This window comes from Labrus mixtus, chromosome 9 (assembly GCF_963584025.1).
Source record: "Labrus mixtus chromosome 9, fLabMix1.1, whole genome shotgun sequence".
Classification (NCBI taxonomy): domain Eukaryota; kingdom Metazoa; phylum Chordata; class Actinopteri; order Labriformes; family Labridae; genus Labrus; species Labrus mixtus.
In genome coordinates this window covers 3,547,863-3,571,197 of record NC_083620.1, presented here as the reverse complement: position 1 = coordinate 3,571,197, position 23,335 = coordinate 3,547,863, and the positions used below count along the sequence as shown (strand labels likewise).

General features: G+C 38.4%; 2 protein-coding genes across 3 annotated transcripts; one reads left to right on the top strand and one right to left on the bottom strand.

Moving 5' to 3' along the window:
* Positions 1 to 3,232: 3,232 nt before the first annotated feature.
* On the bottom strand, positions 3,233 to 7,804 carry tmem199 (transmembrane protein 199). The gene is made up of 6 exons (XM_061045979.1): positions 7,387 to 7,804; positions 6,247 to 6,320; positions 5,800 to 5,889; positions 5,482 to 5,524; positions 5,052 to 5,164; positions 3,233 to 4,052 (listed from the first exon to the last, which is right to left on the bottom strand). Exons 1-6 carry the CDS (start codon positions 7,568 to 7,570, stop codon positions 3,957 to 3,959), a joined length of 600 nt encoding a protein of 199 aa, XP_060901962.1. The 5' UTR covers positions 7,571 to 7,804; the 3' UTR covers positions 3,233 to 3,956.
* Positions 7,805 to 8,794: 990 nt separating this feature from the next.
* On the top strand, positions 8,795 to 22,421 carry poldip2 (polymerase (DNA-directed), delta interacting protein 2). Of its 2 annotated transcripts, none has more exons than XM_061045976.1 (11): positions 8,795 to 9,009; positions 14,996 to 15,077; positions 15,476 to 15,573; positions 15,673 to 15,772; positions 16,571 to 16,646; positions 17,481 to 17,588; positions 18,687 to 18,823; positions 19,013 to 19,039; positions 19,169 to 19,294; positions 20,415 to 20,494; positions 20,652 to 22,421. In XM_061045976.1, exons 1-11 carry the CDS (start codon positions 8,825 to 8,827, stop codon positions 20,764 to 20,766), a joined length of 1,134 nt encoding a protein of 377 aa, XP_060901959.1. In that variant the 5' UTR covers positions 8,795 to 8,824; the 3' UTR covers positions 20,767 to 22,421. The 2 variants fall into 2 exon arrangements, with proteins under 2 accessions (XP_060901959.1, XP_060901960.1); XM_061045977.1 differs by having other exon boundaries at positions 8,796 to 9,009; positions 15,002 to 15,077.
* The last annotated feature ends 914 nt before the right edge of the window (positions 22,422 to 23,335 follow it).

Here is a 23,335-nt window from a genome sequence, read left to right as displayed (position 1 = left end):
ACCACTGCAACATAAATAAAGCCTTTGACACCCCATATTGGTTAATCTATTTATTTCATTATCATTATTAAGTTGCAACACTACGCAGTCTAAATAGCACAAAAACTTTGGCCATGTTGGGATTTCATGTAGACCATTGCAATATTCGATGGAGTCATTCTTCTCTCTGTTTTTAAAATAATAATAAAAATGTGATATATTGCGCTGGCCAAATTCTAATGCAGAAAATGAAAATCACCGAACTGTCAATCATCCCATCCCTTAATTTAGAGACTTTAGTTGATTTAGGGAAACAATCATGTGTGAAGTGTGTGAAGGACAGAACTTAAGGGCATATATCAACTTCTTCTAATACTTTTAGTTTATATTCTTATTTAATGTTTTTTCATGGAGCAGCTGATAAACTCAGTAACCCTCTAACTTGTCTCTATTTGACATGCACTCCTCTCCCTGTTTTCCTGCTCTGAGCTGAACTGTGGCATGTTTAAAGCTGCGACCCTGCGAGTATTATCTTTGAAAACATCCTGATTAAAATGATTCCTCGTGGTAAGATACCATGACAGGAATAATTATGTTCTAAGTCAAAATATATTTGTTTCCTATCTCTGTGCTGTACAAGTATCAGAGGGGTTGGACGGACAGAGGGAAGAGGAAAAGATGAAAAATAAGAAGTAAATTAAAAGCAGAGCTCAGGGTCTATCAGCTTACAGGCTCTGTAATTCTGCCTGGATTTAAGTTTAGAAAAATTACATGAGAGGTATAATACAGAGGGAAATATGACAGACAGCAGCACACACTGTTCGTCCAGCGCTGCACAGATCTCTGCATATCATAATAATCTTTAATACAAAATAATCTTTCAATAAATCCTTAATCCGGGTGTCAAATCTCAGATCTTAGGAAGATACTTTTTTTTTAGTACTCCAGATGTAGTTACATCTTTTAATCTTTCCCCTGATATGACGTATTAAGAAGAGGATCAGATACTTTACAAAAAAAATCATATCTGGAGAGGGGATCAGGGAAAACAGATCCAGTGTGTTGTATTGGAATTGTTTTGAGAGGAGATACATGGTGTTATTGCTCAGAGGATGATAAGTCTTTTACCACGGCCAGTGTATCCCCGGGTAACATTAATCGTTTGTTTTTTATCTGTTGGTTGACTCGATAATTCACTTCAATCAGATACAGTAAGCACAGATCAGAAGACAATTATTTACACATCTGTCATGCTGCAGACGGACGATCAAATCTTTGAAGGAAAATATTATTAACTGATGCTGCAGCTGGCGGGTTATTCACAAGAGTCAAAACAGGTTCAGATACAAGGCAAAAATGAAACCAGCAAAACAATTTCACTCGAGGTCATTCTTTCTCCAGGGCTTTAAACGTTACGGCTTTCACCTGAGAATGACTTACACCACTTTTTGTGAGACCATTAACGGATGCAAAAATGTAGCACAACAGTTTACAGAATCAGCACAAGAAGAGTTATATTTTTTTTAATTAAGATAAAAAAATAATTAGGAAAAGACTGTTTGCTGAGGTAATAAATCCACTAAGAAGAGTGTTTTACCCTCTGGTTTCACACAGACTATAAAACATGGACGTAGTTTCAGTGACATCACTCGTTGGTTTCTGAAGTGGTTTTGTTCAGCGATATGCTACACTTATATCGTTATCAGAGTAATAACAATATTTTCTGATAAGGAAATTTTGTTAACAGGACATATATTGCAGAAATAAATAATTAGTATATCACAGCATCAAACAAGGCATAATCAGAATTAGGGATGTTTCTAGTGAAATATGAGTTGATGAAACACATTTAAATTCAGACCAACTGACTAGTCTAAAGGTAAGAAAACAGTCAGAAAACAGTCACAATGTATTTAAAACTGTCCACAGGTAAACAATGTCACATTGTGGCTAATGTTAGCATTGCTATAGCACCACGAGCATTTGGTCCTTCATGCAGGTTCATGTCCACAGCACACCTGCTGAATGTGGTCGATATGCCACTTTAAGCTGACACAGCATAGACTACAACTTTATATCCATTTAATAAAAAAATATAAACACTGACAATCTGCGCTACGAGATGCTTTCTGTCCACTGTGCTGGTTTACATTTTAATGTGTTTTTTCAAATTTGCATCATTAATGGATTTGCTGCACGTTTTTCCAAACATTTATCCTCTTGGCCGTTGCCAATCATTTTCCCTTATCAACCATCGTAGAAGCCACAACCTGAAAAAGTGAAATATTTCACAGAAACCATAAACTTGAAAATGTTGAATCTATTAAAAAAATCAAGAGAGAAGTAGAGTAAATTTCTCTTTAAGCTTTTTTTTGGCAGTCAAGCTCCCCCTTCTGGTCATTAGAAAGAATGCAGGTTTTAGGCACCTCCAGATCAGAGTTACTTTTGGTCCTAGAGGACTCGTCCACTGTTAATAGAGTTAATGCTATTTGGTCACTACCAAAGTAAGAGAGGCATTAAAACTCTAACTTGATGAAACTGCTCAATGGAAGGTGGAGGTATCACCAGAGTTTAACTTTAATGCTAACCTCACAATTATTTAAATCGCACCTTTAATGTATCTTCTTTTTAAATATTACTACATATATAACATATAACACAACTTCAGAGGTCAACCCTTTTTTTATTTTTTATATTCAGGTCTAATTACACATTTTTTCCTCAACAGTTTAAAGGTTCTTGTTTTAAATTGCAGATATATTTTTATCCCTGCACAGGTTATGTACATTTCTTGTATAAATCTATTTTTAATTGCACAGTTTAAGTTTGATTCATCTAGGGGTATTCTTTAAATCTTTTTTTCAGGTTAATATATATGTATGGGGGGGGGGTCGGTTTTGTTGTTAATTTGTAACAAATGTTTCATGTCATGTACGTCTTTGTAACCTGCTACTGGATGCTTTGAATTTCCCTCGGGATCAATAAAGTATCTATCTATCTATCTATCTAGAGTTATTAAAGTTTGTTTCCTCGGGGGCGATGAGCTTGTGTACCATACTCCATGTCAAGCAGTCAAAACACTTGTCACATCACAAACTGAAATCAGTTAGAGGAAATGAAATAATGTTTGAATAGGATCAGGCTTATGGAGTTTAGAGCCAGAGGGTCATCACAACAGTTTAAAACTCTGAGTAAAATGCAGATGAGGAAAATGTTCTTTATGGGAGACGATAGGGGTTGAAGGATAGTCAACTTTGTGAATTTGCACCAGTCTGTGCAGATGATTTTATTGAAAGCAAAAAAATATGATTTCACCTGAGAACAGAAAGGAAGGAGTCAAATGTCAACAGGGGACAACATTTAAATACAGGACAAAGTTGAAAAACATAAAACAACAGAATAAATTATAAATGTCTCATATTTTGTGTCTGGCAGGTGGAATGTAGTCAAAGCCCCTTTAAGGAGATTTTTAATGAAACAGACCAACATGAATACTGATGAGCTACCAAAGCAAACAAGACCAGAGAGTCGATGTCAGACAACAAAGAAACTAAAAGCACGAAGCAGAAACAGACTTTTTCACAATTTCCACAGCGAAGATTCCTGATGAGTGATATGTTTCACTGTAAAAAGAATTTACACATGAACAGGGCAAAATAAGAAGAGACATAAGAGGTACCGCTTAACCACAGGGGGCGCCAACATCGACACAAACTGAACGTCCCTCACAGGAGCTTTAAAAGAAAAGAGTATCCTTTTAGTTCTCTTCTCTGTATCTTCATTTTGTACATTCTCAGAAACTTAAATCATCTTCAAAAATTCCACTTATGCTCCTGTCATAATGGGGGGAAAAGTCCACTTTTTTTTTTTACCGCAGGGTGAGATGTCTGTTCTGAATCAGAAGGCTTTGTGAGGCTGAGAAAAGTTCTTCAAACATTACAGATGAATGTGTTCCCTTGTTTGTTTCTGCACAGCTGCTAAGGCTCCCCCAGTTCTCCCTCCATGGTCCGGACCAGCACGTACAGCTCAGCCAGCCCGACTACAGAAGCAGCAATCACTGCTGCTATTACTCTCTGCAAAAAAAAGGCATCAAAAACAATGACATAAAAGGTGAGTTAACCACCAGACCAGAGTTCAGTATGTATGTGGTATGTGTGTAATCCAGCGTGGAAAACTAGAGCCTCATCAATAAACTCATATGGACAATGTTATCACCTGAAATGGGCCTACACTCATAGATCCTTATCAGTGTTTTACCATTACTTGCTGATGAGGACATTTTGTTAACAGGACATATAATACAGAAAACAATGTATTTGTATTTGTATTTGTAGCCAGCATACATACAAACACACAACACAACACATATACACATACATATCCCACCCATACAAAAAAACATGAGCCCACAATACAGTTTAATATATGATATATGCAACTCAGGCTAAAGTTTAAAAGTTTAAATGTCTTCTGTCCTTACTTAAAGGGGAGTCGTTATAAAGTGCAATTGCAGTAAGTAAAAAAGTATTTTTAAATCTGCCGTAGCCTCCCACTAAAAACACTCTTTTGTTCACACACGAGATTGTGTAAGGGATGCATGTTATTGTCCATAATGTTCAACAGTTTCTGTATCATCCTTCTCCCCATCACCACCTCCAGGGGCTCCACAGCAGTCCCCAGCACAGAGCCAGCCCTCCTAATCAGCTTGTTAAGCTTTTTAGAGTCACAAGCCCTGATGCTGCTGCCCCAACACAAGGCTGCAAAGAAAATGGCACTTGCCACAACAGTCTGATAAAACATGGATAACATTTTGCTACACACATTAAAAGACCTACGCTTCCTCAAGAAGTAGAGTCTGCTCTGACCCTTCTTGTAGACTGTGTGCTGCTTCCAGTCCAGTTTATTGTTCATGTGCACCCCCAAGTATTTATAGCACTCCACCACCTGCACCTCATCCCCAAGGATAGAGATGGTATCATCAACACATCAACACATCATATCCAACACATCAGTACTCAGGACATTATTCTCATTTAAGTTGGGTATCAGTCTCATCACTCTTGATCTCTTACCGCTGTTGTGTCAGTGAACAGGTACTGACTCCCCATGTAGGAACAGGCGAACGCAGCGACCACTGTGACCAGGAAGTTAAATACGGTCAACACCACGGCTTTGGCTGAGCGCACTGGACAAAGACAATGAAAAACAGTTTACATTTTCTTTTTACTTTACTACTCTTTTTGTTGTATAGGGACATGTCTGTGAAGGCTCTCAGTCATCCACAGATCAATGTTTTTATCCAAAGGACAACTGGGAGATGTTTCGCGTATCATCTATAACTCTAGGGAAGTGAAAGTTTAGTTTAGTAAACGTCACCACCCTCGCTAATCGGCACCAGAATTACAAGTCAGTGTAATAAATGATTGATATTATAATCTCTGTTTCCTGACACACTGAATTTGTAATACGATATTGAACAGTGCATGTGTTTATCACACTCACCCTGCAGTCCAATATCTGCTAATGTTCCACTGCGACTGAGTTCCTGAAAACAAAAGGAGGATATAAGAAATAGTAAAACATGTGCAATCATTACTGGGCTTTGTTATTTTAACTTCACCACCACAAAATCATTTTCAGAATTACAGGGGCTGCAGTTTAAAAAAACTTAAAAAAATCAGACAATGTAAACTTCAACAGCTCAGTTGAGAACAAAATCTCTTCATTTAAATATTGATATATATTTAATCTTGTGTGACCAATTGTTGGATCATGAAACATTAAAGATGGTTTGAAGATTCAAATAAAACAGAAATGTACCTGAGCGTTGACGTTTCTTGTGATTCTGTTGTATTCCTCGTTGGCTAGTTTGGCTTTTATCTTCTCAAGGCGAGCGACCAGCACGGGGTTCTGCAGAAGAACGTAAAGAAACAGTTTAACACGTTTACAGTAATAGAGCTGCAACCACTGATTCTGTGTAATCCCTTAATCTAATGATCATTTTATTATAATAAATAAGTTAATAAAATGTCAGAAAGTTGTAAAGAAAAAATGATTACAAATTCCTGAACTCAAAGTGACAGTTTGATATTGCTTCCTTGTCTTTCCATTTACAGAATGAAGAAAAACAGTAAATCCCATCATTAATGAAGCTGGCACCAGAAAGTGTTCTTCATTTGTGTCAGAGAAATTCATTGAAAAAGCAGTTCTTCTTTACACATGCACAACTGTTACAGACATAGACTGAACAGACACATTCACACTCACTCTGGGAGGCTTCACCACCTCAGGCAGGTCGAGGGAGCCGTCCTCCAGAAGCTCATGCAGGTAGAAAGGGTGTCCTGGAGAAAGACAGTCAAAACAAGGTGCTACATATTACATCAGCATGTGGCATATGGAAACCATCACTTCTAGTTTTAATATCACAGAAGAACTCTTGTTGCCATTTCATTACATTAAATTCTGTTTTTGAAATAATATGATAGAACTGTTTTATATTTGGGAAATATACATAATGTTCCCATAAGGAAAAGTCCATTAACATTGCTTTTCTTAGACTAACTCAATCAGTATTTTGGACGTCATTTTGTTTTTCTAGCAGTTTCTTCTGTGCAATGCTGTCTTTGTTTCTGAGGTACAAATGTCAAACTTTCTTACATTTTTTATTGACAAAATTATTCAAAACACCAAATTGCCAAAGCTAGCAACGTTGCTCTGCTCATGCGACTTTTCGAAGTGGTCTTCGGAAAATTGCAAGCTTTTGCTAAGAATAAACATATCTCTATTATCTCAAAGTTCTCATTGATATCATCTCTGTCCTTTCTCCTCTGGTTGAATTTCCTTTGTCTGATTAAATCCTGTGTCAGGGTTTATATTAGTGTGGGCCATTTAACCTAGCTGGTCAGGCATAAAATAGGTCAGTGTCTAAAATGACTTTTTTCATCACAAAACCAAAGTTTCTTGTCAGAGTTCAACCTTTTTATTTAAAAGAGCCTGTATAATAATTGATCATAAATATTTTTCCTTTATTGCTCAGCTCACAAATAATTGCTCTGTCCCTTACATTGGTGATGACGAGTCCTTTTTGCAATGCCATGCAATGTCACATCTCATGTAACACTCTTAATAGTTACAGTCTTTTGTAACTCTCTGCCCCGCCCATTTTAGCAGCCTCAGACCAATAAAAACTGTTGTTAAATGTCAATTAGTGTTAAATCAAGATCAGTCATTGTGATTGGCAGTCAGTTTTTTTAAGCGATATGATTCTGCAACCTTATCAGGGCTATTTTACACATTTTACATATATAATGATGGCCCATTTAAGTTGACAGCTAGATAGATATTTAACTAAATGGCTAGACAGACAGATAGATATTTTAGAGTTATGTTTACATTAAAATAGTGTACCTTTATCCTGGAGATATTTCTTGAGCTGTCTTGCTGTACTGAAGGACAGAGTTCTTGGTTCTGATTTTTTAAGTGTCTCCTCCAGATCCTCTCTCAGTCCTTTGGGAAGAGCTGAGTCTGTGTCTTTTAGTAATCCTCTTACTTTATTTATAAAAGTATTCCCGACAACAAATGCAGAAGCCATGGTTTTAACCTGCACAGACTGACGAGGAAACCTGAACTGATCAAATTAAATACACCTGTTTTGGAGCTTGTTGTCAGTGTAGAACAACTGTACAGTGTACATAAACTACATAGAAAAGGAGTCAAAGATTTGTTTAGCTATTTCATACACTAAAGTCTACGTTAGACGGCTTACAACAGATCGAAATATATGAGTACCAACAAGAAGGCCGCCATGTTGCTTGTCTTGTGACGCAATGACGTCACGCGCATGACCATCTGTGTGAAATTGTATTTTTAATCGTACATTTAAAATTAAATATAAATTCATGAAAATTATTTTCAAACTTTGAATGTTGATAATAAGTGAATAATACAATTTTCCAATACACATTTAAGTCAACATTGCTTTGTAACGTTACATCACATGTGAGTCTTTATGGTGCCTTCATGGGGCCCACCAAGGCTCGTAAAGCCGGCAGTTATATATTTTAACAGACTGGACCAGTGATATAGCAGCTTTTCCTTTTAAAATTATTTTGGAAAATCAATTCTAAACTTTTCTTTACTATCAATGTAACAGAAGGATATTGCCAGGTAACATCATTATTACTATTATTATTCTTACTGTAATCTGTTCTGCACATGTTTAAATTTACAAATTATCCCTGCACTTAAGTTCACTTCATTTGTCTGTCTACTCGCCGTTTTTATTGAATATTTTCTGCTGATAACATGTCTACACTCATGCACTTTAACTTATGTATCACTGATTGCACATCTCCCTATGTCAATTCTGTCCATTTACAACTCTGTTTTTGCACATTTACATTTAATCTTTTCATATTTTAGACGAGTAATGCTAAATTAAATCCTGGTTGTATATATTCCCATTCTTAGTTTTGATATTTTTATTTTTAGTGCTTATTTACTTTGTATTTAATATTATATTGTGTTTAGATTTGCTATTTTTTTTTTTACTAATATTGTGTGTTTGGACAACCTGCTGCTGTAACGCCACAATTTCCCAGTTTGGGATCAATAAAGTAATTCTATTATATTCTATTATCAAAGCAAGCTGAAAACCTCTTGTTCGAATTAAAGTTTGCTGTTACCATTAATAACATTGTAAAAAATGTGTTAAAGAGCTAATACACCAGAGTTGTCTTTTGTTAAGCTTTCAGTTGTTGTAAATACGACTCTTCTTTCCGTCCCTGAAGGTATCACAAACACCCCTCTGTAAATGCGTGTGAGAGAGCGTGTCAGGTCTGTAAAGATGGCGGCCTGTGCTTTACGCAGGGGCTTGCTGAGCACTGTCAGTAAATACAACAAAAAACACGCACACAGGATACTGAGCGCGGTTGACAGCAGCAGCGGGTTTGAGGTGTACAGACCGAGGGTACAATGCCGAGCCTGCGGACTGTCCGGTGGTGTCCAGCAGAGGAGGTTTATGTCGTCACGGTAAGAGACGCAGCCAGTGTCCTCCTCTGTCAATGCTAACATGAGCTAACATGCTAACAAGACTTTAGCTCAGGAAAGAGCTCTGCAAGATGGCCCCTTAAAGACACTGACTAACTTCATGTTGAGTGGAGACATTTGTCCAGCTATTGCCAATATTATGATCTTTGTGTGCAATCATTTTTTAGTATTTAATCAGAAAAGTACAGTTGTCCTCTGTTCATTAGCTAGCAGGGTTACTAGCCAACATGGATTGAGCAACACCTGACCATCTGATCTGACTGAGTCAGTCCAGGTTCAATTATAACACTGTTAGAAAAGCTTTGTTTATAAGTAGCATGATTATGATACAACAGGACTGAAGCAATAACAAAAAGTTTATCTAACACACTTTATCTAACAGGCTTTAAATGAATGCTTCCCTTTGTCCTTACTTTACTTTAGTATTACTAATGTTGATAATTATTATTATGTATTGTTTACAAAGCACTTAAAGGCTACTATTACTAGGAAAAGGAAAATAAGCTCTTGTGGCAGAGAAAGATTATGATGGCACATTGGTTAATTGGCCAAGCAGGAAATAAATGGTTTGTTTTTTAAATAACCTTTTGGTAGGGATGAAAGATATACATTTTATTGAACTGATACCGTTAATCGATAATTACCTGCTCCTAACCAATATATTTTTACATCAATGCATTTAAAAAAAAAGTTGACAAAATGTAGTATATGCACATCTTGGGGTAAGAAAGGTTCAATACGTAGTTGGCAAAGGTGGTGAAATAGGCCAACATTAACTACTAGCTGACATCACCAATGTCAATGCCAAGAAAAGGTAGTTGTGACTTTTCAGGTATTTTTATTTTAACCATGTAAACAATTAATGTTTGTACCTTCTGCAGATAACCAGAGTGGCACAAGAATGAGTAAGCATAAAGTTGACTATCCCCTGTGTTCATTTATGCTTAAAAATAACCAAGTGGCTTTTCCTTGTAAACAATGTGGTTTTATACATTCACGTTACTGCTGCTTTGTATTATTTTAATATAATAATAATAATATTATTGTATTATTTATGTCTTTGTTGCGCTGACAACTCTTTAGGTGATAAGATTCAGTGTGTTAAAACTTTACCACTTTATTTCTCCCCTCTGAATTCTTCCAGCACACGTTTTGCAATCGTGTTATTCTGCTGTCAAACCATGCACGTCACTCAGGCTTCATCCACTACAGTTTATGGTGCAGACTGTTTGTCTGCTTGCACACCATTACCTAGCTTTTTCTTTTTTTTGGTTCACTCAACCTGGTGGTGATCACAGCTTACAGACTTAGTGCTAATATAAGTAACGGGGGGGGGGGGTAGGTCGACTTTGCACACAACTGATCACTGTCGAGTCATTTAGACTAATTTGTTGCATAAAAAGTGATTAAATGTACATTTCTTTATCCTAATGAGGGTTGTGATGTTTCAGCAGTAATATAGCAACACTCTTCAAATATTTTGGCTCCACAGCAGCAGCAACTTGTGATTCTATGAATGGGACTTGACTTAGGTCTTAATTTGAAGCTACTCTGAGGACCTTAGAGCTTTTGTTGATCTTGTGAACCAAGTGGTGGATCTTACCTCTTTGCTGATCCTGTTCTGTACATGTGTCAGTTGAGTTTTCTAAAAAATACTGTCTTCCTGTGGTCTTGTCAAACCTCATCACTGTTTTTTATTTATTTATGCCTTTTATTTTAGAGATATGATAGTGGGTACCGTCAAAAACTGGTGGGATTCGAACCCCAGGCCATACTGTTTTGAGGACTTAAGCCTCTGTAGACGGGGTGCGCGCACTAACCACTAGGCTACCAGTGCCCCTTCAACACTCATTCCAGTGTTCCACACTTAAGCCCTTTACAGATTGTGGTAAGGCCACAGTGCCATAATGAAGGAAGTCAGACATTAGAAGGCATGGAGCATCTGGTCAATTAAAAAAAAAAAAACAACGCCATGTATTGACTCCCAATTGTATATCCCACCACTACATCGACTGGGGATGTTCCTAGACAACTTAGTCAGTTAAACAGAAATTAAAATTTAGACTGACCAACTAGTTTTAAGTTAAGAAAGCACTGAGAATAGTCAAAATTGAGCAAAATGTATTTAAAATTGTCTGCAGCGAAATTATGTCAGATTGGTTTGCATAGAGTGGATAACATTATCAGTGTTGCACCGCCAGCCTGGGTCCTTCCTTCAGGTTAACGTTGCCAGCCCTGTGCTAAACGTGATCAGGGATGCTCCGGTCAGTATGCCAGTTTAACCTGACACAGCCTACATTCGTTTTATCTCGATTTTAAAGATTAAAAAAACTGCCAAACTGCTCTGTTCCTATGAGATGCTATTCGTACACTGAGCTTGTTTACATCCAGGCAGTAGAGTGAAAGGAGCAGGCATTTGAAACAGAGCACCAGCAGCACTGGCTAGTGGTTGTGTTGCAGTTTAGGCATAACATATGACCGGCAACGAGGGCTTACATGTAAATATTAAAAATGTATGGACTAGTAATTCTGGTGTCGACTACTGAGGGTGATGGTGTTTTACTGTTTTCTCGACTTAACACATCATATCAACATCACATGAAGACAGTAACCAAATGAACAGCACAATAACGTGGAGAGGCAAAATACAGTGCAAAATGTTGTTTGCATGTGGTTCTCTTTTTTTCCTGTGTGATCTTTTAGGTCTCTTGTGATCTTGTGAACCTGTGAATACAGGGCCTCAGGGCTGGGCTGCACTACGCTTCAGATATTGTTCCGGCAGGGTGCGCACCGTCGGACAGAGCAAAACCACTGCTCTGACAGAACATGGCATATCAATGCTGATTCTGTGGCCCTGTCGTCACAGGGTGTATTCTGTTGAAACACTGCACTGTGAATCTGTTTCATGGAAAAGGTTAACAAAGGCTGTTTTGGCAGTGATTAAAGGCAAAAAAAAAATTCAATTTAGAGATGATCAATCTTCTAGCTGATGGTCTCGTCCTCTTTTGTAAGTCAAAGAGAGACTACCGTCTTATTTTCAATCTGTTTCTTTACCAGATAAAAACTACTTACAGAAGCTTTAATTAACCATGAATAAAGTTGCAATAAGAAGTAAGGTCTGATTCTGAATACAAAGAAAGCAGCAGAGTGTGCTTGTGAAATATGTCCTCTGAAAGGGAAGTAATGGTGGGTGTTCATGTGGGTTAGAGCCCCCTCACTGGTTGAAATAGCAGCAGAGATTTAGCACTCTCACTTGAGTTTATGTAACCTTTCCTTGTGTAATCATATCTCCTGTCTTATTGCTGTTGCAGCAAACTTTTCTTAAACATGAAGCTAGCTCCCTGGCACAGTGACCTGCCTTCACTCGTCCAGCGTGGAAGGGAAAGCACAGCCCTTGGATTTATTGGCAGGGGGAGTTGTTGACCAGGGGCTGGCTCAGGCTGGTTTCTGGGTTTGCAGTGGGTTGTCTATATTTAGATCTGATTATCTCTGGCTTCACAGTGTATTGACTTTTCTCAGATTGTTGTAGAGGTAAAAAAGCACAAAGCTCAAGTTGAAAAAGTTTGGAAGAGCTGCTGCTGGCTTTGTGCTTTTGTAACAGTATGCAGAGGGAAACATCAATACATTCTTATATCTTTATGTCATTTATTATATTACATACACAAAAAAGATTTTTATTTGGGATACCTGTCATTTGTCATTGGCAAAGGAGATAAATTCTGTATTCCATATGAATAATATGTCCTTTATTTTTCTGAATAAGTTAACATGTGATATTCAGGAGATAAAGAATAATATGTTTCTAATGTATAAAGAGAAATGGTCTGTAGATATATGATGCAAACCAAACAAAGAATGGATTGCTACAGTGTAGAAGCCTATGTTAAGTTTCATTTAACCAAAAGACAAAGATCCCTCTGCGCTCAGCTACGTTCAGGAACATTGCCTTTAGCTTTAGAGACCGGCAGGTTTAATTCCACTCCAGAGGAAGACCGAGTTTGTTTGTTGTGTGAGTTAGGAGAAACTGAAAACGAGATTCACTTTTTGTTTTACTGCCTGATGTACGCTGACATCAGGGATGTTCTTTTTAAAAGAATGTCTTCAATTTATGTTGATTTCTTTTGGCTAGACGAAACTGGAGGATCTTGAAAGGAGTTTGAGTTGCTTCTATACCAAAACCAGTATTGGAAACTTCCTCATGTACCACTAAGGATGGAGGATCCATACCATCTTCAGCAAATACATCAATCTTTGCACAGTTCAGATACCCACACATAAAAGCGATTAGTTTCAGTGAAAATGATTTCTTCGTCCTCCTGTTAAGGCTGGTAAACAGTATCAAGCTGCACTGTTCTGCTTGGGACATGATTCATGTGTCCTGAAGCACGGTCCGCTGAGATGTGAACGCAGCCGTGCAAACACAAGGAAGTGCCCTGCTATATGACACAATTGTAAACGTCTCCTGTCTCTTCAAAATCCGCCACATCCGTACAGCACAGCGCCCATTTCATCCTCTTAGCTACAAGGTAGATGTGAAAGTAGGAAGAAGGTGGTTGTTGTTGTTGTTGGCGTTTCAGGAATAATAAAAGCATCCACAGTAGCAGGATGGACGTCGTTGTCCCTATGAGACAATTTGAGTCGTTGCCATGGTTGCTGCTTCCTCTTGGCGGATTTGCAAGCCAACATGCATGGCGCCACCTACTGAATCGGACAGTGTACATATGCATCTGCATCTGAGTTGCAGTCTGTTCTGGGCGTCTACCAAAGGGGGAAAAGGTTTTAAACTATCTTCATGTGTGATGATTTCCAGCAAAATCAGCTTCAATCAAGCTTGTTTTTGTACCATCTGTTTTTGCAATGTGGAGTTTATTCTCCTGCAAACTACTGTTACTGTTGTTGAGCTCTCAGGCTACAGGGATATGGAGATAGAAGTGTCTCAAAAATATATAGTAGCATCCTGCAGCAGTCATAGACGGTAAATTTGGATAAAAGCATCTGCCAAATACCTAACCATAACCAGCGGTGGCTGCACAACACTGCCATCTACTGGTTGTTCAGGGGAGGGCGTATTCTCATTCGAATTGCCCACCTCCACTGCTCACTTGTTGTCTTCCACTGAGGAGACTTTTCAACCAAACCATTCAAGGGTTTATGTACTGACAGTAGTTTTCTGTAAATGCAGGATTATGAACTAATCTAGCACAGGAAAGTGATTCACACAGATATGAATTATTTTACAGACACACACGCACAGAAACCAATATCGGTTGGACCATATTTCTCAGAGTAAAATCTGGTTACCTTGTGATTATTCTTGTGCAATATGATGAATATGATAAGAAAATAACCTGAACTAACTCCTGCATAATATTAAATCCCTCTCTCTCCGTACAGTATATCCAGCTCCATTAATCCCTACCCTTCATCTCTGTTGTGAAGATTAGCTTCACAGGGAGCACAGAAGTATGCGTGTTATTTATTCCAAGTGACCAGCTGTTGTTGTCGGTGGTAATATGTAGTGTGTGTGTGTGTGTGAGGACATGGAGATTAGGTTGAATAATGTTCCTGTTTGTTGACATCTGACGGGTCGAGGTGTTTTATTCAATCTTGTCAGAGTTGTGATTGAGATTACGTTGCAGGATTTCTTCCTCCTGTAGGGATGAATGTAAACCGTCTCTATAGGAGGAAAATCCTGAAGTGTTTTCTCTTTACAGCTGTGGGATTTTCTGCTGTGAGAGTTTCCTCTATATGTGTTTGTACATATGTTGTTTTGATCTCATACTGCATGAAGATCTGTATTGTTAGTTAAGATCATGTTTGTTCTACACAGTCACTGAAACATTTGTACTTTAGGACAAGGGAGACGCATTTTATTTGTTTATTTAATAATGAAAAAAAAATTAACTAAAGAACTGTACATAAACCCACAAAGGCATGGTGCAGTGTGTCATTGTGCCTGTTTTGGCAGGAACAGGCCTGAAGGGAAGATTTTGGAGACAGTCGGAGTGTTTGAGGCCGTGAAGCAACATGGGAAATATGAAACAGGACAGGTAAGGGACTCACACACATCACATTCTCAATCAATTTTATCACATTTTGCTGTCTCGCTTGTCTTTTAGTTGCATTTATAATTGACTTTTTTTATTGCACAAAAAGAGTCGCCCCTAAATATTTCTAGAGACTCGAGTATGAGTATTGAGTGTTTGATTTTGTGTATTTTATTGCAAACCTTTTTTTCATTTAAAGTAAGAGCAAAATGTAAGAAATAATTGAACATTACGGTGCAGACCCGTTGTGGTCTGTTTTCATCTTTTGATAATTCCATCACTTTGTGTTGTTTTGATTGAACATTTGCGCGATCCAGTCAAGTGTTTGTAATCCAGTTTGATTTCTGCTGTCCTAAACATGATGAGTTGTAATCTCACACTTGTTGTCGTGCTCCCCTCAGCTCTTTCTCCACAGCGTGTTTGGCTACAGAGGCATCGTCTTGTTCCCGTGGCACGCCCGACTCTATGACAGAGATATCACCCCTCCCATGTCTGACAGGTAAACCTCCACCTGAGGCCGCAGACTGCACCACACAGGATCTGGTTTTCATGTTTTGTGGGTGAAACTTTTGAACTGACTTTGTCCCTCTCCTTTCAGCAAACCAGACCCCCCCGGAGCACATGGCTCCAAAGAGGTGAAGGGGAAGACCCACACCTATTACCAAGTCCTGATTGACACCAGGGACTGCCCTCACATAGTAAGTGTCTGTTTGTCTCCACCTCAGGAACAAAGACAACTACATGCCCTCTCACACACAGCCTCAAAAAGAAACAAGAGACCACTTCACATTTTCCTTTAATTTGTTGTCATGTTCTGAAAAGAAGATAACAAGCTGAGAATATTGTCTTTAGAAGTTGTGAGAAATGTTGTATACAGTAAATCAAAAATGTATATTTTACTACTTAATATCTGTAAATAGTAAAACTAGTGAAAAGGGTATTTTTTGCCTTGGTCTCTTTATTTTAGAGTATTGTTTCTCAAATTATTTGAAAGGATTTCAGACGGACAATTCAGAGGATATTTGTGCTAACAGAACATTTTTGATATCTCACTAATAACCATGTTTACTGCATGTTATTAATGTGAAGTAATAGTCATTGCTGCTGAAGTCTCTCCTTCAACATGAAACACTTCTGTGACCAAAACTACAGTAAACAGACCTTTTATGTAGTAACCAGTACAAGTCGGCATGGATACCAGTTCCTGATTTGTCAGAGACTTGACACCAATCTTCTTGTTTGACTGATTCTAAATAAATGTTGCATCATCACTTTTTTTTTTTTTTTTAGATAAACAATATCAAATTGATAATTTCCAATAACTAGATTAATTTTGTCATCCTTATATCTTAAGAGAGGTAATAAAAAAACTTTTTCAAATCCACTTGAGCCGCACTTGTAGACACTGTCGTTTGAGTTTATGTCAGGGAGACAAACCTTCCCCTCTGTGGTAAATTCTAGCTGACCTTGATCATTACTATCTTTGTGTTTGACAGTCTCAGAGGTCCCAGACGGAGGCAGTGACATTCCTGGCCAACCATGATGACAGCAGAGCTCTGTACGCCATCCCAGGTATGCAGTCACATACACAACGTCGTCCTGAACTGCCTCATTCTGGTTCATGTAGTCACACAACGATTATGTCTGAGTGAAGGGAAAAGGCAGTCCCAATGGTGGTATCCACACCCCAATCCAGGGGGAGAACTGTTTGCTTACAGCTATTAAACTACAAACAAAGAAGAAAAAGACTTAACAAAACTCTTGAAGTAGAAGAGTAATATATAAAGAAGACCCTTTGGGGACACTTTAGGTTCACAGTGCAGTATGTCTTTAGACACATCAAACATGTTAAAGAATATAAGATGTCTTCATCCAGAGGAGCAACTTACAACTTATCGCCGCTGTTTTAAAAAAGCCTCTGAATGTGAAAGCAGAGAAAGTCTCAGACGTTACCTGAGCTAATTAGGCTGTGCACTCATATGTAGCAGTAGAGGACCCTGGCTCCAAGTATGCATTTGAAGTGCTCAAACCTCGCTACAATGTCCCATCCTGAGTTCACATTAGACAGTCTGTGGTCCACTGTGCTCTGTGGAACCATTACAGCCCTAGCTGGCACTGCAACTTATTTCTAATCTCCATTACGTATTATTTTTCTACTTCAAAATCTGTATTCCAATGTTCTGTTTTTTGTTTGCAGTCCGAGCAGTATTGACCAATCACGTATCAGGCTTACGGAGCAGACTTTGGTGTCTGCAGGAAAAACAGTCCGTATAGAGATAAAAATCTAAATCAGGCAGAACACATCCACCATCATTTTCTGTGTGGTTTATATAATTCTCGATAGTTATAATGGGTTTTAAAAAGTGAGTTTCTTTGCCATGTGACGGTGTGTCTTTGTTTTTTCAGGTCTGGACTATGTGAGCCATGAAGACATCCTGCCCTATAACTCAGCAGAGCAGGCCCCCATCCAGCACGAGCTGTTTGAGCGCTTCCTCATGTACAACCCTGCCAAAGGTAATTTTTTATTTATTTTAGTTAACCAGGTTGGTCCCATTGAGTTTAAAAACTTAAACACACTTAAAAACTATTTTTCAAGACAGGTAGCAGCAAAAAACACAAAGTTACAGACGGACATACAAAGAGAGACAGTACAATTTACAAAGCACAACATTTTGGATTAAAATAGAACCATCGATGAGTCATATCTGGGAATCAGTCGTTCAAACTGCTGAGCTAAAACATCGACATCCTTTAGCTTCCATGTCTTTCATTTTAGTGATCACTCCTCTACACACTCCACTTCAGCTTTTTACAATCATTCTGCTATCAGAGGTTAAAAATGCTCGCTTGTGACGGGTTTTACTTTTTGATTGACTTGTGCCATTGGAATTATTTTTATTTCATGTAGACAGAATACATTTCACTTTTAGAACCGCACACCTAGCATGCTAGACAGGCTTTCTCCTTTAGCATGCTACAGAGAAGTTATCTTTTTTTTTAAACGAAAGGCAGTTGTTGTTGAATGTGATGCACTAACCGACGAGGAGACAAGCCGGGGTTGTGCTTTTACAGAATTTAATCAGAGTAACAAAACCGAGAAATTAGGAGATTGTGGATTAATGTGGTTAGATGCTTTGGACCTCTACTGTCCAGTACCTCAACCCCACTTCAAAAATAACCAGCTGTCCCTTTAAAACACAACACTCACCTCTCATCTGGAGACATTTAAATTACAGATCATGATATTTTAAAAAGGCGTGGAATCTTGCAGGGTCAAGTTTTAACAAGACTACGTCCAGATTCATGTTTGGCTTTCTTTCCATCATGCTCCTGGAGGACATTTAGAGGAAGAGAGCAGAAACAGAACTAGCTAGCAAAGCTTTTCTTATTCTGATAGGAGAGAGAGTGGACAGATATTTAGTCAAAAAACACCATTCATTGCAACATTTCACTCTGGACATAAGCATTTGGAAATTTGGAGGATACCCTGCAACTCCTTACTTGTAGTGTCAGCTTTAGTTCAGCATATGAGCATGTTTCTAATGAACAGATGACATGGTAGAGGTCCCTGTGTTTTCAGTAAACACATGTCTGTATGTCCCTCCTCCGTAGCTCCTCCATTCACAGCCAGAGACACCCTGAAGGCGTGGCAGGAGAAGAACCACCCCTGGCTGGAGCTGTCAGACGTCCACAGGGAGACCACCGAGAACATCCGCGTCACCGTCATCCCCTTCTACATGGGCATGAGGGTAAATGAGCTGCCAGAATTCATGAATAAAACATGCTTAAAAAAAGCTGCTGCTTGAAGTTTGTCTAACTCCATCAGAGTAATTTTGGATCTGACAGGCAAGACTCTTTTTGTGCTTCAGTTGGTTTTCTGTCTATTTGGTCCTGAAGTTTATTTAAAAACTGATGGAAGTGTTTTCTCTTGTTCTCAGGAGGCTCAGAACTCCCATGTTTACTGGGTGAGTAGCAGATTTTCAGACCATCATGTAACACTCTTTTACAGTATTAAATACTCAGAAGTCTTAAACATCAAGACCAAATTGGACTCGCTGTATGAACATGTTTGTGTGTTTGTTTTTTGCCTGCAGTGGAGATACTGCATCCGTCTGGAGAACATGGGCAACGAGGTGGTGCAGCTGAGAGAGAGGCACTGGAGGATTTTCAGCCTGTCAGGAACTCTGGAGACGGTCAGAGGCCGTGGAGTCGTCGGCAGGGTTAGTAAAGCATGAATACAGTAACCAGGACCGAGCGTTACTTCTTCTGATGTTTTTTCCCCTTCCGTCTTTTATACTTTAGCTAATCTTCAAAAACTTCCCCTCTCCCCCTTAAAGTCTTATCATCTCTTTTATTTTCCTCCACAATTCAGTTTTCCTATTATTTTTTTATTCTTTATTTAAATATAAGTTTGGTGATTTTATCCAGCATATACCAGTACTATTTGTTATATTCTTAAAACGGTCTTGACACACCAACAGCAATCAATATATCATTTCTTCTCAGTATCCTTTATTTTAATTTATCTTACTAGGTTCACGGTACCTATCTATAAAATGAGAATCAGTCATAACACATCGCTCTATTTATAATTATTATCTGAGGCCTTCTTCAGACTTCATTGACAGGACAGCTGAAAAGTGACAGGAAATGTGGTGGCCGAGGCCGGGACTTGAAGTTCAACTGATCTAGACCGGCGCTCCCAGTGTTCTTACTTTTAATCACAATGCAGTAGAGCTGCAAGGTTTATCATTTTACCATCGCAAATGCAATGTATGCAATGTCAACACTGTGACCTGTTACATGTCATGTTACTACTTTTTAGATGCTTGATGCAAAAGATCAACTCGCTGGTTTCTCTTCTTCCATGGATAGTCTACATGAAAAGTCTGTCTGGTACCACATTAGTGGAGAGCATCACCAGAACACTGTTGACGTACCGTATGCAGAAATTTGCCTTTTCACTAACTCTGGCATATTTACAGAAATGTTTATTAATATGCACCGTCCCTGTAAAAAATGTAAACATGCACGCCATGCTGCTGCTGTCACAGTTAAAATCAGCTGTATGTTCCAGTCGGTCGCTCAGTTACAGACTGAGCCCTGCAGCGTGGCACAGATAGTGTTGTCGAGTGAATCTCCTGTAGTTTTGGTACCAAAGCGTTGCCACAGTATTTCTACAATTAAGACAGTGTGCAGGACTTTTCCTTCAATTTCTGTTAATTAGAAACAAGAAATTAACTCAGGTAATGTAAAGAAACTGAACGAATTAGTGTCCTGAACATAAGACCTATATGTTGTGTAACTTTGTCATGGGCTCGTCATATTGTTGTGTCACAGGAGCCGGTGTTGTCTAAAGAACAGCCTGCCTTTCAGTACAGCAGCCATGTGTCTCTACAAGCCCCCAGTGGGCACATGTGGTTAGTCCCTGCTTCATATTCCACCATGGCGTTGATATTTGTCATCATTTTATTACTTATTTGAATAACTGTTAAACTGTTTTTAAATACTATGACTGGCATTTTTTGTTGTGCGCTTTAATTAAGTCGCTGTTTGCCCCATTGTTTTCTTTTTTAGGGGGACATTTCGTATTGAGAGAACGGACGGCTCCCACTTCGATGTTCGCATTCCCCCTTTCTCCCTGGAGAGCAACAAAGACGACAAAGCGCCCCCTGCTGGCTACACATTCTAACCACAAATAGCCACCTCCAACTGCGTGTACAACCCCGGACACACTTTCAGTCCTGGTCCTGTCTGGGTTTTTTTTTAAATCCTCCTCATGCCTCAGCCTTCAGCATAAGACTAGCGTCAGTCAGGTTTATGCAAAGGGAATATATGTATAACAATTTCCAGATCATCTCCTCATCAGGTCGCCCTTTTTCCTGAGTGAGCACAACAGCAGTATGACATTGATTCAATCACATAGGGTAGAAAACGGCCTGCAGTTTGTGCGTCTTCACTTCATGCTGAGTTTGAAGATGTGCACAGTCAAGTGGAAGAACATTGGAAGGCAGGGAGGGCAAATATTGTTGCCATGCTGAGCTGCACATGTTTGCATCAAATAGCTGAAATATCGAGCAGGATGTTTCTTGTCTGGGAATTTTTTTCCCTGCTGAGTTCTGAGTTAATGAAAAGAGCATCGACTCTGGTTGAGTGTCACACTGAGGCGGCAGCTGGAAACACAAAGCCATCACTTCGACTTCATGTCACAAACTCCTCCTCCCGCTGATGTTCTCCTTTTGAATTACTGAAGACATGACTTTTATCCTGGACTTTTCCACATCATGTTTAATTTTGACACTATTCTATGACAGTTTAGTAAGTTTAATCACACCCCAGTGAGTCACTTGTGAGAGGGGAATCAGATTGACGTCAGCGCCTGTATTCTTTTTCATTTTTACAATATTGAAGCACAGGAGGATGAATCTTAGCAGAAAAGGACTCTTAATCAAACTGAACCTCTATGAAAAAATGAAGAGAAGAAGAAAAGTAATATTTTTATCAGGTGTAATTTGTGATACTCCCGTCATATTGTTTAAGGAGGCTCTATCTTATCTTTGTGACGACACTGTAGCAGCTGTCAAGCCTCTGAGATGCAGCTTTATTCAACCCATTAGGTCACTCTTCACACCTTAACTGCACACTGCTCTCTGTTTAAATGATCACAGTTTCATAAAAAGACTCAACAGCTCCAGATGTAACACTAGTATGCAGACCTGATTATAATATTTGTATTTCAGAACATTTTTGAAGGGATTTTGTTCCTTTTGCACACAGAGAACTACCTCTCTTAAAAACTTTCTTCTAGAAACTCTAAAGTTCAATCCACTGTGCTTCAGTGTTGAGAAAGATGAAATTAAAAACGATGAAGTGAACCCTTTTATTAGAAGTGAACTGTTTGTCTTAACGGCCAAAAAATATCCCTTCCCTTGCTGGAAAAGCGGTAGGGAGCGGGTCTTAGCTGTCCTGGGATAACATGCAGCATACCGTAAAGTAATTAAACAAAGCGGCTAGCAGCCAGAGGAGTGTTTGTGTTTGTGTGTGTGTTTGAAATGTCTACTTTCTTTTCTCTCTCTCTCTCTCTTTGTTTTAAACACCTGAATGAAGTCTTCATCCTGCACACATACAAACATGCCGTCTGTCTTTTGTTAAGGCTGAGCGCTCGACTTTTCAAACTTCTGTGACGAGAAACATTATGAGCCTAAAAGTTCTCTGCTAAGGTGAGGAAGAGAAACTAACATCTGTGTTTTGACAAGTGATTTGAAGCTACTATGATGGTTAAAAGACTACTGTAAATAGAGATGTAATTAAAGGCTAAACTAATAAATATACCTTTTGAAAAATAAACATTTACTGTGCATGTTTGTGTCGTTTATGCATGAAGCTGCGCTTTAGTGAAAATCAAACGATATCAAAACCTGTTTGAATACCACAGCAACAAAAATATTGAAAACTATGACACCATATATTGGGTAGTTTATCATTTTAATTACCAAATGTAACATCCTCATGCTACTACTATTTTCAGCTTTTATATTTTATATAGTTTATATTTAAAATAATATTGTAAAGCACATATTATTAAATAGGTCATCATTGATTCTGCCTCCACCAGAGGGCGGTGCAGTCATGTCGCTCTTCTGGCTCCATGTAAATAAAGCAGGGGCTCCCACAGCCTGCGACCCCTTGGGGGCTCCTGACCCCTATTTGTGGAACTACTATAATAGAGGATGATCCTTGAGATATCAATTACTGCTTTGAGTCCTGATAGGATGAATGTCTAGCTTATTTTCTAAAGGACAGAATTAAACAAAGTATTTATTGTTTCTTGTTTTCCATGTGCAAAAATACAGCATCTATTTTTTTAAAGAAATGCAGCTGAGAGAATACGCAGTAATATTTAATATGTACTATCAATCCAATCCACTTTATTTATGTAGCACATTTTGAAAGCATTGATGTGTATTGAAGTGCTGCACAGTGAATACAAAGCAGAAATAAAAACACTGCAAAAATATATAAAATACAAAAGAACAGAACTGTGGAGGCCCTTGAAGTACCAGAGAGTAAATATTATTATCTTGTGCAAAAGGTAAAATTCTAATGGAAACAAGTTGTTTTCTTGTTTCTAAACAAGTTTTTTTTTTTTTTATCTTTTCTGACAAGTCGTTCTTTTATTCACACAAGTGAAAACAAGTTTTTAATCTTGTTTGTCAAGTTATTATCTTGTGGGACCAAACTATTAATTTGTAGCCCAAGTT

Excerpts from the sequence above, each read along its gene's own strand:
- tmem199 (XM_061045979.1), bottom strand. The coding sequence starts at position 7,570 with ATGGCTTCTGCATTTGTTGTCGGGAATACTTTTATAAATAAAGTAAGA. Across the intron at positions 5,525-5,799 it reads CAAGAAACGTCAACGCTCAG|GAACTCAGTCGCAGTGGAAC; the intron begins GTACATTTCTGT and ends TTTTGTTTTCAG. Across the intron at positions 4,053-5,051 it reads TGTTCACTGACACAACAGCG|AGAGTAATAGCAGCAGTGAT; the intron begins GTAAGAGATCAA and ends TTTTTTTTGCAG.
- poldip2 (XM_061045976.1), top strand. The coding sequence starts at position 8,825 with ATGGCGGCCTGTGCTTTACGCAGGGGCTTGCTGAGCACTGTCAGTAAA. Across the intron at positions 15,773-16,570 it reads CCAGGGACTGCCCTCACATA|TCTCAGAGGTCCCAGACGGA; the intron begins GTAAGTGTCTGT and ends TGTGTTTGACAG. Across the intron at positions 20,495-20,651 it reads GCCCCCAGTGGGCACATGTG|GGGGACATTTCGTATTGAGA; the intron begins GTTAGTCCCTGC and ends TTTCTTTTTTAG.